General features: G+C 41.7%; 1 protein-coding gene across 4 annotated transcripts in view; it reads right to left on the reverse strand.

Moving 5' to 3' along the window:
* The window catches only part of acbd5a (acyl-CoA binding domain containing 5a), a 58,643-nt gene that overhangs the window by 30,948 nt on the left and 11,610 nt on the right, over nt 1-16,085 (reverse strand). For 2 of the 4 annotated variants that reach the window (XM_078415984.1, XM_078415991.1), the window contains exons 3-6: nt 13,224-13,296; nt 9,933-10,050; nt 9,744-9,776; nt 4,260-4,397 (exon numbers count right to left, since the gene is read on the reverse strand). In XM_078415984.1, the coding sequence (XP_078272110.1) occupies nt 4,260-4,397; nt 9,744-9,776; nt 9,933-10,050; nt 13,224-13,296 (362 nt within the window). The remainder of the gene's footprint in view (nt 1-4,259; nt 4,398-9,743; nt 9,777-9,932; nt 10,051-13,223; nt 13,297-16,085) is intronic. The other 2 variants (XM_078415996.1, XM_078416004.1) reach the window with 1 other exon arrangement.

Genomic DNA, 16,085 nt, shown 5'->3' on the forward strand with positions numbered 1-16,085 from the left:
ATCTGGCCTCACACTGGCAGTGGAGGCAGCCAAGGACAGACAGGTCAGTGTGGGAACGGAGAGGGGAACGGAAATGGTCAGCGACTGAGAACTCCACGTGGCCATGCCGGTCAGAACACAGGTATTTGGCAAAGCAATTGACCAGTTTGTGCTTGATCTCAGTGATGAAGAAGCAGCCTCACTGAGAGGCAGGGTGACAGCAGAAGTGCAGGAAATGGAGATGCAGGGTGGAATGGGGGGATGGGGGGGGGGGGAAGCTCAGCTTCCTGAAAAAGGCCAACTCCGATGTCCTCGAGTGGACGGTCACATCTCAGGAACAGATGGAGTAAAGTGGATAAACTGAGAGAACGGTATAGCGTCCTTACAATAGACAGAGTTACAATAGGCAGAGCATAGTCTAGGTAGCTGTGGGAGTCCGAGGGTTTGGAGTAAATGTCAGTGGATAGTATGTCTTCCGAGAGGGAAACAGAGATCAAGAAAGGGGAATAAAATGTCAGAAATGGTGCACGTGGTTCTGAGGACAGTGGTGAAATTGACGCGTTCTGCCCGGGTGCAGGAGGTAGTACCTATGTAGTTGTTAATGTAGCAGAGAAAGAGTTGATGTGCAGCGCCAGAGTAGGTTTGGAACAGATTACTCGCAATGTAACCAATAAAGAGGCGGTCGTGGCTGGGGTCCAGGTGATTGCCCATGGCTATGCCTGTGTATGTCAAGAATGAAGTCGTTACAGATAAGCAGAAGTTCCACCAGATGGAGAAGAAAGTACGTTTCTAGTTCCCCTTTGTTCTGTGTTCTAGAAAGAAATGGAAAGCCCAAGGGCCTTCCTTATGAAGAGTGGAAGTTTATAGGGACATCCATGGTAAAGGTAAGGTTGTGTGATCCAGGGAATTGGAAGAGTGGAGAGCATGCAAGGTGACCCCAAATGTATGTGGGTAGAGACTGGACAGGCAGGAGAAGACACAGTCAAGATATGAGATGTATACAAAATGCTGGAATAACTCAGCGTGACAGGCAGCATTTCTGGAGAGAAGGAATGGGTGACGTTTTGGGTCGAGACTCTTATTCGGATTGGTGTCAGGAGAGGAGAATACATAGATAAGGAAGTGTAAGGTGTGAAAATAGGACACAGGGAATGGAGATCAAGGAAAATGTAGAATAGATCAGTTAGCTGGGAGAAGGTAACAACAAACTAAACAGGGATAAAATGTAGTCGGAGACAGTAAGACTGATCGGAGAACTGGGAAGGGGAGGAATGGAGAGGGAAAGCAAGGGTTACTTGAAGTTAGAGACGTCAATGTTCATACCGCTGGGGTGCAAGCTGCCCAAGTGAAATGTGAGGTGCTGTTCCTCCAATTTGTGCTGGATCTCACTCTGACAATGGAGGAGGCTCAGGATATATAGTGCAAGAGCAGATGGAAACAATGGCAGGGGAAAGGGTCAACGGGAGCCACGACATTGCCAAAGAAAGAGGTATGGAGGCAGAGGCAACAGATGAGCTCAACAGCATGGCGGGCTAGGAACTGGTGAGGATTGGGTGCAGGGTTGGGTTACAAAGGTAAGGCCTCTGCTGAGGGCAGATTGCTCAGCATCAGAGAGGGGTAGGTCAGGGGTTGGTGAAGACACAACAGCGTTTGGAGCTGGGACCAGATGCTGGTTCAGAGAGGGTAGTCAGGGGAGTGTGGTAGGGGAGAGAAGGAGACGCAGAGGACGGTGTTGGACGGTGGGGAGGGGAGGGGATCCAGGATGGGGTATGAGGTGACGTGGACGGAGGGTCTGGTGTGTTCAATGGCAGAGGATGAGAGGCAGGATCTAGCGACATTGGCATCAGGGACCCCTGTCTGAAAGTGGCAGGGGAGCGGCAGGATCCAGCAGCTTTGATGTCAGGGACTCTGTCTGGAAGCGGTGAGCTTACGATCCTTGTGGACGTCAGGAAAGATAAATAACATGGGCTGAAAGTGTGAATCTGGTGAGGATGAAGAGTTGAGGTCCATGGCACCTTTGGGAGATCGAGAACAAGGAAAACACATTAAGTTGTGTGGATGAGAAAAGGAAGTTACGGGATATAGACAGACTAAACGAATTGATGGAGCCCAATGGGCAGATCTGAGAGAATATTTTACAGCAAGATAATTAAATGGTGTGAAATTAGGTGTGGTGGAAAATCAGAGATTTTGGTTTCATTTTGTCTACATTACTCAAACAATTAACACACCAGGATTTTTTTTTAAAAAGGGCTAAATTATTAAAAAGATGTATTGCAAGGGCAAATGGCCTAATCTTAGTGTGCACTCTGTATTCAGAAGAATGAAGATTTTAATTTAACAAAATACTTCACAATTATTGAGAACGATTCAATTAAATACCTTTACATAGACTTCTTCCTCTTATTGGTGTATGCAAATCAAGACATTTTAGCATTTACATTTTAACATATGGAAGTGAAATTATTCTGCAAATTTTTCACACAAGGGCGTGGAGAGCTGGAAGATAAATTCCTAGAAGACTGTAATTGTCAAATTAATTAGTTTTACAAGACCTAGACAGATTTTGCATGGGTTGGGTTCCCAAGGACTTTGGAATAAGGAGATAGTAAATAGTGAAATTGAGCAAACATTTGCTAAGGAGTTTGTAGTCAAGATGGACATGTTCTATTATAATCTGGATAAACATGATCCACTTTCTGCCTAGAGGATACGAGTCACTCTTACCACTTGCTCAATTAACTCATCCGTCTCTTTAATATGAGAAGAGATTAAAGTGCGAGAGTTAATTTGAGACTTTTGTTAACATTTAATGAATGATGTATTCCACTGAGATTTAATAAAAAGAATTACATTATTTCTTCAGTCCCTCCCAACTGTACTACCAATCAATAAGATCAGAGCTGAGAAACGAATGCCATGCAGGAAAAAAAAACAAAGCAGTCTTTAGTTTTATCATCTATCTGCAGCAGTAACCAAGAAAAATATGCTGCTATCATTTGGTATCAATACAGATGACTCCAGCCTATGATTAAAAACAGCTGATAAAAGGATAAAACTATTAAAAGGATGTCTGGATTGAATGTTGAAACAATTGACATTTTGTTCAGTTTTCAATGTGACAGTAGCTAGTGATGGAGATTTGGATTTTTCAATGAATGGAAATATTATTCACAATTTCATTCTGATTTAATGGTAATCATGGTTCAGTGTTAGTGTTTAACACAAGTGAAGACAATTGTGCTGTTTGACAATTTAGTTAAAAACATAGGCACAGGGATGCATTAACAAAGTAAATGAATGTACAAGAAACCCATTAATTTCAGACAATGTGAATCACAAGCCCCTAAACGAAAGTTTAATTATGCATCAATTGCAAATTAAATTATATTAATGCTACATAAATTGCTTTTAGCAAGCACATTATTTTCCACAGATATTAATGTTGTTGTTCACAACCCCATGTTAGAATTCACAATTCCACTAAAAAATATATTCAGATGCTACAATATCCAGCTTTAGCACACTGAGACAATTCAACTTCAGCTGACTTTGTTGTGCACCATATCACAGACATTCCCTCTATGGTCTCCTACTCCTCCCACATCCTGCAATTTAAAACACATTTATTTTCTCAATTTTTAGTTCTGACAAAGTCATTGATTGGAAAAGCTGATTCTGTCCCTCTCTTCGTGGAGCTGCCCGGCCTCTGAATGCTTAAAGCATTTTGTTTTGCTTCCATAATACGAGTCAATGTGCTAAACTGGACACGAATTTGAACAAACAGCATGGAATATCCTAATAGACTAAACCTCTGCTTTGGGCCATTGTTTCTAAAAACTGTTATGGATGAGTAGATAGACCATCTGTACAACTTTGAATTGAATATTAGTTTTTGAATAAGCGAACTCCCAATTTTACATGGACGCTGAATATCATATATTTCAGTCTTTTGTCAGAGTGGTGAATCTGTGGAATTCTTTGCCACATAAGGCTGCCAAAGGAGGCCAAGCCAATGGACATTTTTAAGGCCGAGATAGATAGATTCTTGATTAGTACGGGTGTCAGGGGTTATGGGGAGAAGGCGGAAGAATGGGGTTTCGGAGGGAGAGATAGATCAGCCATGAATGAATGGCGGAGTAGACTTGATGGGCTGAATGGTCTAATCACTTAAGACCTTATGATTTCACAACAATTCATTTCAGACTGTGAAGTTGCTTTTAACTGCAGGATATTTTTAATGAGATAATGAAAAATAATTGATATACCACCATATTTACCATTGTCAGTTTCAAGGTCATTATCTGTAACATCTTCCTCATCATCCCCCTGCTCCGATTCTGCGCCACTATCATTGCCTTCAACTTTTCCATTCATTTTATTACAATTCTTTGGTGAATGGAGAACATTGCCAAGATCTAAATATTTAAGGGAAAAAGTAGAATAGTCAAAACCTCATGGCCTGAGAACAAATCATTCAGGCGATATTTGCAAAAAAAATCCAACTTTTAGATTATACACCATTCCCAAACCAAAAGATTTAAAACATTTAATTTGCAAATCACAGAAATCTTCCATAATATTTAAATGGCACAAGTGCAAATCCTTAAATTATAGAAATGCTATTGATCTTTGTTGACAGTGTGGTGGCATACTCACTTTCAGACACACAAGTTTGAAATATGCAGACACACAAGCTATTAGTCATCTAATTAATGACTAATTCAGCCAAATTTTGCTTTCTTTCTCTTACGATAGCTGGGGACTTCAACCAAGCTAACTCAAGTCGGTAGAAGTTGGATGTCGGGGATTCGTGGCAACATCTATTGTAAGACTGATGAAGGACCTGCGGATCAGCGGACAAGCCCTATGCCAGGCCATCAAGGAAACATCAGGGGTGGCAGAGCGGAGTAGCCAGTGGCTCTGCCTGACGAGGAAAGACCCCATTTGGTGGTTCTGGGACGCCAGAAAGCACCGCTGAGCCTACTGGAGACGTCGTGGACCCAATCAGCGAAACGTCAATGAAAGTAGGTGCCCACTTGATAACCCCAATGACGCGTCTGCCCAGCCTTTCTCAACATCGGAGGAGCATGGGTGAGTGCATAAGCCTCCCATCACCACCGGGAACAAATTGACATTTGGCACTTTGGATTTTTAACATCACGTCCTGTGTATTTGGAAACAAGAATTGCCAGGACTAGAGGGGCTGAGCTATAGGGAGAGGTTGGGTAGGTTAGGACTTTATTCCTTCCAGTGCCAAAGGCTGAGGGGTGATCTTAGAGGTGTTTAAGATCATGTGGAATAGATAAGATGAATGCCCAGAGTCTTTTACCCAGGGAAGGTGAACCAAAAATCAGAGGATATAGATTTAAGGTGAGAGGGCAAGATTCAATAAGAACCCAAGGAGCAACTTTTTCCACGCAGACAGTGATGAATATATGCAGCGAGCAGCCAGGGAAGGTAGTTGAGGCAGGTACTTTAACAACATTTAAAAGACTCTTGCACAGGTACATGGATAGGAATGGTTTAGAGGGATATGGGCCAAATATGGGCAAGTGGGAATAGCTATGATGGGGCATCTTGGTTAGTAAGGACGAGTTGGGCTTAAGGCTCTGATTCTGTGCTCTATGACTCTATGAATGTGCAGGTGGGCAGAGGGAGTGGGGTCGCTCTGTTGGTGAGGAATGATATTCATTCCCTTGCAAGGGGTGACATAGAATCAGGAGATGTAGAATCAGTATGGATAGAAATGAGGAATTGTAAGGGTAAAAAGACCTTAATGGGAGATATCTACATGCCCCCAAAAATTGCCTCGACATAGCGTGCAAGTTGAATCAGGGGCTAAAATTGGCATGTCGCAAATGTAATGCTACAGTGGTTATGGGAGATTTCAACATGCAGGTAGACTGGGAAAATCAGGTTGGTAATGGACCGCAGGAAAGAGAGTTTGTGGAGTGTCACCGAGATGGATTCTTAGAACAGCTTGTACTGGAGCCTACTAGGGAGAAGGCAATTCTGGATTTAGTGTTGTGTAATGAACCTGATCTGATAAGGGGACTCGAGGTAAAAGAGCCATTAGGAGGCAGTGATCACAATATGATAAGTTTTACTCTACAAATTGAGAGGGAGAAGGGAAAATCGGAAGTGTCAGTACTATGGTATAGCAAAGGGAATTACAGAGGCATGAGGCAGGAGCTGGCCAGAATTGACCGGAAGGAGGCCCTAGCAGGGAAGACGGTGGAACAGCAATGGCAGGTATTCCTGGGAATAATGCAGAAGTTGCAGGATCAATTTATCCCAAAGAGGAGGAAAGATTCTAAGGGGAGTAAGAGGCACCCGTGGCTGACAACGGAAGTCAAGGACAGCATAAAAATAAAAGAGAAGAAGTACAACAAAGCAAAGAAGAGTGGGAAGCCAGAGGATTGGGACTCTTTTACAGAGCAACAGAAGATGACTAAGAAGGCAATACGGGGAGAAAAGATGAGGTACAAGGGTAAACTAGCCAATAATACAAAGGAGGATAGTAAAAGCTTTTTTAGGTATGTAAAGAAGAAAAAAATAGTCAAGGCAAATGTGGGTCCCTTGAAGACAAAAGCAGGGGAATTTATTATGGGGAACAAGGTTATGGCAGACATGTTGAACTGGTACTTTGGATCTGTCTTCACTAAGGAAGATACAAGCAATCTCCCAGATATTCTAGTGGCAAGAGATCCTAGGGTGACGGAGGAACTGAAGGAAATCCACATTAGGCAGGAAATGGTGTTGGGTATACTGATGGGACTGAAGGCTGATAAATCCTCAGGGCCCGATGGTCTGCATCCCAGAGTACTTAAGGAGGTGGCGCTAGAAATTGTGGACGCATTGGTGATCATTTTCCAATGTTCTATAGATTCAGGATCAGTTCCTGTGGATTGGAGGGTAGCTAATGTTGTCCCACTTTTTAAGAAAGGAGGGAGAGAGAAAATGGGAAATTATAGACCAGTTAGTCTTACATCAGTGGTGGGGAAGATGCTGGAGTCAATTATAAAAGACGAAATTGCAGAGCATTTGGATAGTAGTAACAGGATCGTTCCGAGTCAGCATGGATTTACGAAGGGGAAATCATGCTTGACTAATCTTCTGGAATTCTTTGAGGATGTAACTAGGAAAATTGACAGGGGAGAGCCGGTGGATGTGGTGTACCTTGATCTTCAGAAAGCCTTCGACAAGGTTCCACATAGGAGATTAGTGGGCAAAATTAGAGCACATGGTATTGGAGGTAGGGTACTGACATGGACAGAAAATTGGTTGGCAGACAGAAAGCAAAGAGTGGGGATAAATGGGTCCCTTTCAGAATGGCAGGCAGTAACTAGTGGGGTACCGCAAGGCTCGGTGCTGGGACCGCAGCTATTTACAATATACATTAATGACTTGGATGAAGGGATTAAAAGTACCATTAGCAAATTTGCAGATAATACAAAGCTGGGTGGTAGTGTGAACTGTGAGGAAGATGCTATGAGGCTGCAGGGTGACTTGGACAGGTTGTGTGAGTGGGCGGATGCATGGCAGATGCAGTTTAATGTGGATAAGTGTGAGATTATCCACTTTGGTGGTAAGAATAGGAAGGCAGAGTATTATCTGAATGGTGTCAAGTTAGGAAAAGGGGACGTACAACGAGATCTGGGTGTCCTAGTGCATCAGTCACTGAAAGGAAGCATGCAGGTACAGCAGGCAGTGAAGAAAGCCAATGGAATGTTGGCCTTCATAACAAGGGGAGTTGAGTATAGGAGCAAAGAGGTCCTTCTGCAGTTGTACAGGGCCCTCGTGAGACCGCACCTGGAATACTGTGTGCAGTTTTGGTCTCCAAATTTGAGGAAGGATATTCTTGCTATTGAGGGCGTGCAGCGTAGGTTTACTAGGTTAATTCCCGGAATGGCGGGACTGTCGTATGTTGAAAGGCTGGAGCGATTGGGCTTGTATACACTGGAATTTAGAAGGATGAGAGGTGATCTTATCGAAATGTATAAGATTATTAAGGGGTTGGACACGTTAGAGGCAGGAAATATGTTCCCAACGTTGGGGGAGTCCAGAACAAGGGGCCACAGTTTAAGAATGTGGGGTAGGCCATTTAGAACTGAGATGAGAAAAAACTTTTTCAGTCAGAGAGTTGTGAATCTGTGGAATTCTCTGCCTCAGAAGGCAGTGGAGGCCAATTCTCTGAATGCATTCAAGAGAGAGCTAGATCGAGCTCTTAAGGATAGCGGAGTCAGGCGGTATGGGGAGAAGGCAGGAACGGGGTACTGATTGAGAATGATCAGCCATGATCACATTGAATGGCGGTGCTGGCTCAAAGGGCCGAATGGCCTCCTCCTGCACCTATTGTCCATTGCTACCAAAGCACTATCGATACATCTCCTGTCCCACTTGAGCCCCAAAACCTTCGACCATTGCTACACAACCCACTAGAGGCCCCAACACCTTCAACTACTGCTACCCCCAACCTCTCCCTATCGCTCAGTCCCTATTTCTCCATATCCCACATACATTTTGGAAATCTGATCATCAGGCTGTGCTCCTACTTCCTGCTCACAGGCATACACTGAAGGGCAAGGATCTAATACAGAAAACCGTGTCGTGCTGATCAGAGGAAACAGACAAGTTCTGACATGACTGCTGTCAATCAGCGGACTGGTCCATTTTAAATCACTCAGTGGCAAACCGAATTGAGTACTCCACTGCCAGCACAGACCTCATAAGTACAGAGGACTCAGAATGATCCTCAACCAGAAAAGATGAATGAACGGTGAGGACCTTCCCAGGCAAAGTCCAAGAGTACAGCATTCAAGTTGCAAGCACGTAAGGTCCAAGTATTCATTTTGTAGTCTTTGCAAAGCCATTGGGATGCCAAGAGGGAATTGTATAATTGCATGTACACCCATAATTGTGGCAAGACGTATGCTATAACTGGCTACAAAGTGAAGTCAGGCAATAAGGCTGTCAATAACATGTCCCTCCCAAAAGCTCAATGAATTCTATGCTCGCTTTGAATAGAAGATCAGAGCAATGCTGTCATCCATCCTGACAGTCTCGGGTGCACTGTAGCCAGGGTCACTGTTGCAGACGTCACATCGGCCTTACCGAGAACGATTCCGTGGAAAGCAACTGGCCTGGACAGACTCCCCATCAAGTCCAGCCACACTTCATGCAGCCTCAGCAAAGCAGCCAACATAATCAAAGGTCACCAACACCCCAGTCATTGTCTCTGCTTCCCTCTCCCATCGGGCTGAAGATGGGCTTAAAGACACGCACCCCAAGATTCAAGAACAGCTTCTTCCCCGCTGTTATCATACACTTGAAATGGCCTCTCATATGCTAGGGATGAATTTCCGATCTTCCAATCTACCAAAATGTGGCCGTTGCAATTTATTTTCCCTGGATTTCTCTATGTCTGTAACACTATATTCTGCACTACCTGTTGTAACGTGTATGACGATTTTCCTGGATAGCAAGCAAAATACAGTTCATCACTGCATCTTGGTGCAAGTAACAATAATAAACTAATACCAATAAGTCTCTTACCAATGAAAAGTTTTCACAAAATAATACTACTAGTTTTATTGCAGTGCACAAAACCCTGACATTTTTTAATACGAAAATCATTCGTAAGCAATGATTTCAGTGTGGATTTTTAAACAAATATCCAAGTGTCAACACATACTTCTGACATTAAAACTAAAATATCTAACAGTAAAGCTTGGCAGACATGGATTTGAATTCATTCCTACCTTCAAGTGACTTAACCACTTTTTCCAAACGGCCTCCAAATCAGCAAAGGAAGCAAAAGGCAGAACAGCAGGACACATTATTTAAATAACTTTCATGTAAAGGTACTGTGATAGGCATAAATAAGATGCTCAAAAGAGTTAAATAAAAAGTATTATGGAAATACCGCTTGACTTTCAGTAAGTTCTAACCTGCCGAGATTGCATATGGTGATAGTGATTGTTTCTTGTCATCCACAAGTTCATAGAAAGGTCCAATAACACAAAGTAGTTGTTCTACCTCCTCAGTCATCGGCATAGATTCAAGTATCTACAAAGCAAAAATAATTCTCAAAACCAATATTTAAAAGCACAGATGCAAGCTGTTCCTACCATAAAGAGATTACTCTGATTTGACTAAAAGGAAATAGATTAACTTGCATATGACCAATCCAAGTGACGTGACTAAAATAACTCATACATAAATGATAATGGTAAACATCATCAAACATCATGAAAGCCTGTATAAACCATTCAATTGCAAAGGATGCAATTCATCTTTTATTACATTTTATCAAATTCTTTTTAGAAATTATTTTGAGAATCCTCAAATTAAATTTTACAGCTTCAGTAATTTGCAGTTCATGCTTAATTCAACTGACTACCTTAGAGAAGAATTAATCCCAGTAGGAAACAAGTACTATTGAAATAATCTATAAATCAACATATTAAAACTAAAATTCATTAAAATGTATTTTAGATGGTAGAGTGGATAGTTAAAAGGGTTGTCTAGGATTATAACAGAATTTGGATGAACTGGAGAAGTGGGCCAAAGAATGGTAGATGGAATTTAACTCAAACAAGTGCGAGGTGTTGCATTTTAGTAAGTTAAACCAGGGCAGGACTTGCACAGTTAATGGTAGGGCCCTGGAGTGTGTTTTTTGAACAGAGACACCAAGGTGTACAAGGACATAGTTCCTCAAAAGTTGCAACACAGGTAGAGAAAGAGTTTGGCAAACTTGATCAAGGTAGAGGAGTTGAGACATCACGTTACATCACGTTACAAATCCACATTCATTGGTGTGACTGCACTTGGAATATTATTTCCAGATCTGGTTGCCCAGCTATAGATGGATATCATGAATATGGAAAGGGTACAGAAAAGATTCATGAGGATGCTATCAGGATTGGAGTGCTTTACTTGCAAGGAGAGGCTTGATAGGCTGGGTCCTTATTGTAGGAGGTTGAGTGATGGCCTTATAAAGTATATAAAATCATGAGATGTATAGTTAAGGCGAATTGCCACAGACTTATCCCCAGGGTAGGGGAATCCAAAACTAGAGCACATAGATTTAAGGTAAAACGGGTAAGAGGGATATGGTCCAAATGCAGGCAAAGGGATGCATCTTGGTTGGCATGAACAAGTTGGGATGAAGGACGTGTTATATGACTATATAAAAGAGTTAATTTTAAATTCTGATACTTTTAAAACTTTATACCACCTCATTGATTTATATAAAACAAATTTAATAGGGGACATCATATCAAAAATAATACAAAAAACATGCACTAAATACTGACAATTTGCAGTTCACTTTACTAAGGAAATTATTCTGAAGTACTTTGCAGCAAAATGATCAAATCAAACCAATCAGACATTAAGACATATTAAGAGCATGTTATTAATAGCAAGCCTGATGTCCTCTTGGTAAGTAAGGCTGGGTAGGTGACTGAAGTGATAGTGGGGAGCACTGAGGAACCAGTGACCATAATTCTAATAGCTTTAGAATAGTTATGAAAAAGATAGGACTGGTCCATAAGTTAAACTTCTAAATTGGGCCAAGGTCAATTTTTATGGTATTAGACAGGAACATTTGGAAATGGTTTGGGCGAAGCAAGGGATGTCCTTTATGTCGGAGACTTCTATACATAAAATAGCAACATATTCCTGGTAGAGTGAAGGGCAAGGTTGGCAGGAGTAAGGCACAATTGATGACAAGAGATATTGAGGCTCTGGTCAAGAAAAGGTAGGACGCATATGTCAGATATAAGCAGCTGGGATCAAATGAAACCCCTGAAGATTATAGGGATGTGGAAGGAGACAATAGTGAAATCTGAGGACACGAGATAGTTTTGGCAGATAAGGTAAAAAATAATCCAAAAAGATTCTGCAAGTATGCAAGAGTAACACGGCAGTGGACAAGGCTATTTAAAGATCAACGAGGTGATGCATTTGTTGAGTCACAGAAGATGGCCGAGGTGCAAAATGATTATTTCCTATCTGTATCTACCGTGGAAAAAGATGTGGATGCCATGGTTTTCACAGAGACAGAGCACAGAAACAGGCCATTTCGCCCAATTCGGCCAAGATGCCCCATCTAACCTAGTCCCCTTTGCCCATGTTTGGCGCAAATCTCTATAAACCTTTCCTATCCATTTTATGTCCAAATACAATTTAAATGTCATTATTGTACCTGCCTGAACTACTTCCTCCTCCTTCGCTCAGTCCGCCTTAACCAACCTGATCTCCCGGTGGCTGAGCACTTCAACTCCCCCTTCCACTCCAAGTCTGACCTTTCTGTCATGGGCCTTTTCCTGGTTCTGATTGATTACTGCGCAAACACCTCATAAGTGGTTATCTCGCGCAGGTCGGAGTGAGTGGAGTTGTGTCATAGTGAGGCCCACCGCAAATTGGAGGAACAGCACCTCATATTTCGCTTGGGCAGTTTACAGCCCAGCGGTATGAACATTGACTTCTCTAACTTTAGATAGTTCCTCTGTCCCTCTCTTCCCCTCCCCAGTTCTCCCTCTGTCTTCCTGTCTCCACCTATATCCTTTCTTTGTCCCGCCCCCCCCGACATCAGTCTGAAGAAGGGTCTCGACCCGAAACATCACCCATTCCTTCTCTCCAGAGATGCTGCCTGACCCGCTGAGTTACTCCAGCATTTTGTGATACTTTCTCTGGCAGTTTGTTCATCTACCCACCACCCTCTACGCGCAAACCCTCAAGTTGTTATTAAATACACTGTCCATTCATTCGATGCCCCTCATAATTTTATACATCTCTGTAAGATCACCAATCTCCTGCGCTCCAAGGCATAAAGTCCTGCCTGCCCAACAACTCCCTAAAGTTGAGGCCCGCGAGTTCTTGCAACATCCTTGTAAATCATCGCTGAACTCTTTCCAGCTTAATGGTATCTCTCCTTTAGCAGGGTACTCGGAAAGTTAATAATCATGTCTTAAAGAGAGTCCACATATCAGAACAAGTGGTGCTGGAGATCTTAAACATTTCTGGCAATTTATTTGCATCCTTCTTCGGGAAGATAGAACCAATTGATTGGTCTGTCATTGTTCCCCATTATAAATTTCTCTATTTCTGACTATAAGGATTCATTTCTGACAATAAAAAAGTTTTTTGAGGTACATTAACAAAGTACTTCATAACTAAAAGTTGGTAAATGACTGAAATGGGGTGCAGTTTCAAACAGAAATTGTTTATATTACCTTTTTCATTTCATCAACATAAGCAATCATGGCTGCTTCTTTGGGCATGTCCCCCAGCGAATTCCAGGCATCCCTGTGATAAACATAGGAAGGCTTTTTTGTTAATGACTTGCAACAAAATACAAACTGATTTTCATGCACAAGCTATTTTCAATCGCAATCTTCAAAGTCAAGAAGAAATTGCTGCGATAAAGTCAGGCAAACAAACTTTTATCACTAAAAGGAAACACCCAACTTTTCAAAGTAATTTGTTGCAATGTATTCTTCCACCCGTCCCAGATCTCAATGGCACAGATTACAATCAACAATGCAGAATGCCATTACGTTGTTATTAACTATATACTTCAAACATGACTATAACCAAAGCTTAAACAAATCATGAAGACACAAGAGACTTTGGATGTTGGAATTTGGACTAAAAAACAAGCTGCTGGAGAACATATTGGCCAAGCAGCATCTGTGGAGGGAAAAGGACAGTAGACATTTCGGGCCAAAAGAAAGGTATTAATCTGAAACTTTGACTATCCATTTCTCTCCACAGATACCGCTTGATCTGTTGAGTTCCTTCAACAGCTTAAACAAATCATGTTTTAGAATGAGCACTTTTCCATCCCTCAACTAAATACAATAATTCATAGAGTTGCAATTCTGTTGAATGCTGATTTCAACCTATCGGCCCATGCCTGAGTGCTAGCCAGGTTTTATTGCATGTAGGCACAGGCTGTTTTATTTGCCAAGAAGTTGTGAATATAACGGAGTACTATGCAATCGTCTGAGAATATCCCCAATTGTGTCCTTGAGACTGAAGGTCATTGACAAAATAGCTGAAGTTGGGTCTGGCAGCATCATTTTGGAGCTGGGGCGATGCACCTTCAACAAATATCTTCCTTTGTATCTGTAATATCTTCATTTGTATGAGATATTTCCAGCCAGTGGAGTGTTTTCCATTTTGATGCCTTATCTCTGGTCAGGACTGTCTGAACAAGCAAATTAGCTTGCCTGACAAATGATGATTATGTGTAGCAAGTACAAGCTGCATCTTTGTCTCAATAAAAAATTGTTTATAGCATTTCTCAACAGAAACAAGCCAGGTAAATAAAATTGAAATGTAATGAAATTACATTAAAAAAGTACTTTCATGACCAATTTCACAATCTTAAATTACATGAATGTTAATATCCAGAAAATTTTGTACAAAGCAAGGTACGAGAGACATTGAACATAATTTGGTTTGCTGATACGTGTTGGTGGCTAAACATTATCTCATTCATCAGAAAGACTCCTTAGTTTTATTTTTTAATTTATTTTGGGAATGCTTATGTTCAATTAAGAAAGTTGACATGGCAGATGAAAGTCAAAATCTTGAAATAAAATTATTGTAGCACATACACAATGCAGTGCTAAAATGTTATCTTAGATTATGTACTCAAGTCTTTGAAGTGAGCCAGAACTTATGATCTTGTGCCCAAGGAAGTAACTGTGCTAACTTTATTACAAAAACAAGTGTTGTAAATACAGAGTTTGAAAATCATCAAGGAAAATGCTGGAAATATTTAGCAGTGACAGTGGAGGAAAAAAAAGTTAATATTTAATGTCATTAACCAGTCAGTTGAAACTTAAATTGCATTTCTTCTTTATAGATACCGCCAGATGAATTGGACATTTTGAGCACGTTCTGTTTAAAAAAAAAAAGAAAGTCCCATTTTATCCCCCTCCCGCCAATCACACCCATTGGCAGCCTCCACAGGATAAGTGTTCAGTTCAACTCAGTTTAATGTCACGTGTACTGAGGTACAGTGAAAAGCTTTTGTCCGTGCTAACCAGTCAGCAGAAAGACAATACGTGATTACAATCCTAAACATGACGTTCATACAAGAAAACATGGTTAGGTGATCAGGCATGTGAGTGCGGTCAAAAAAAAGAGGAGTGCTTGAGCTTTTCAAAGTAAAAACGGACATTACAAAATAATGTGAATATGTCACTGTATACTAATAACATTGTTATTATTTTAATTAATTTAATTATAGAATCTTGCACTTAAATTTAATATTTACTCATTACAGTTCCACCACTGATTTTCTGGCACTCTTGGTTCCAGAGCTTTGCTGGTTTATCCAGCCGGCCAAGAAAGTCAGCTATGGGGATAGATGTGCTGGCTCCAGTTGGGCTGGAGTTCCAGAGCCCCAGCCGCAGGTTGCAAATTCAACCCACCGATCGGCCGTGGAATTCCCGATGAGGTTGTGATTGGCTGCCTTGCCCAGCCTAGGTGCCACATTTTCGGGGAGACTTGTAGGACAGGGGGATTTCAAGTGGGCTCTCGTAATTTTGTCCGGATTTCAATGATTAGCGGCTATTTCTCGCGGAACCCCTAGTGACCTCTAGCGGAATTCTAGTGTTCCGGAGAACCCCGGTTGCAAAATGCTGCTATACATCGTTTATTTTCACTTTCTTTCTTTCTTTTTTTCGATCCGATTTCTCCGTTGGTTAACGGGATTTTGGCAAAGTGATAAACGTGGATATCATGCAAAAAGTGTGGGAAATTGATTTTAAAAACATGAAAATCCTTGGAAACGCGGAAAATTCACATGCCTAGGTGATGTTTCGGGTTAGGACCCTTCTTGGCATATCTTGAGTAGATTTCACAGTGGAGCAACAAAATGTAGAAACACGGAATGGCTGGTGTCAGTTTACAAAGAAAAACACACCAAGCACTGGAGTAACTCAGTGGTTCGGGCAGCATCTCTGAAGAATACGGATAAGTGACGTTTCGAGTCGGGATCTTTCATACAGGCCCTGATATGGACATTCATACAGGTACACTGATGAGTAACAGTGATACTATGGCAAATCTCCTCCCCAACC

This window comes from Rhinoraja longicauda, chromosome 2 (genome assembly GCF_053455715.1).
Source record: "Rhinoraja longicauda isolate Sanriku21f chromosome 2, sRhiLon1.1, whole genome shotgun sequence".
NCBI lineage: Eukaryota > Metazoa > Chordata > Chondrichthyes > Rajiformes > Arhynchobatidae > Rhinoraja > Rhinoraja longicauda.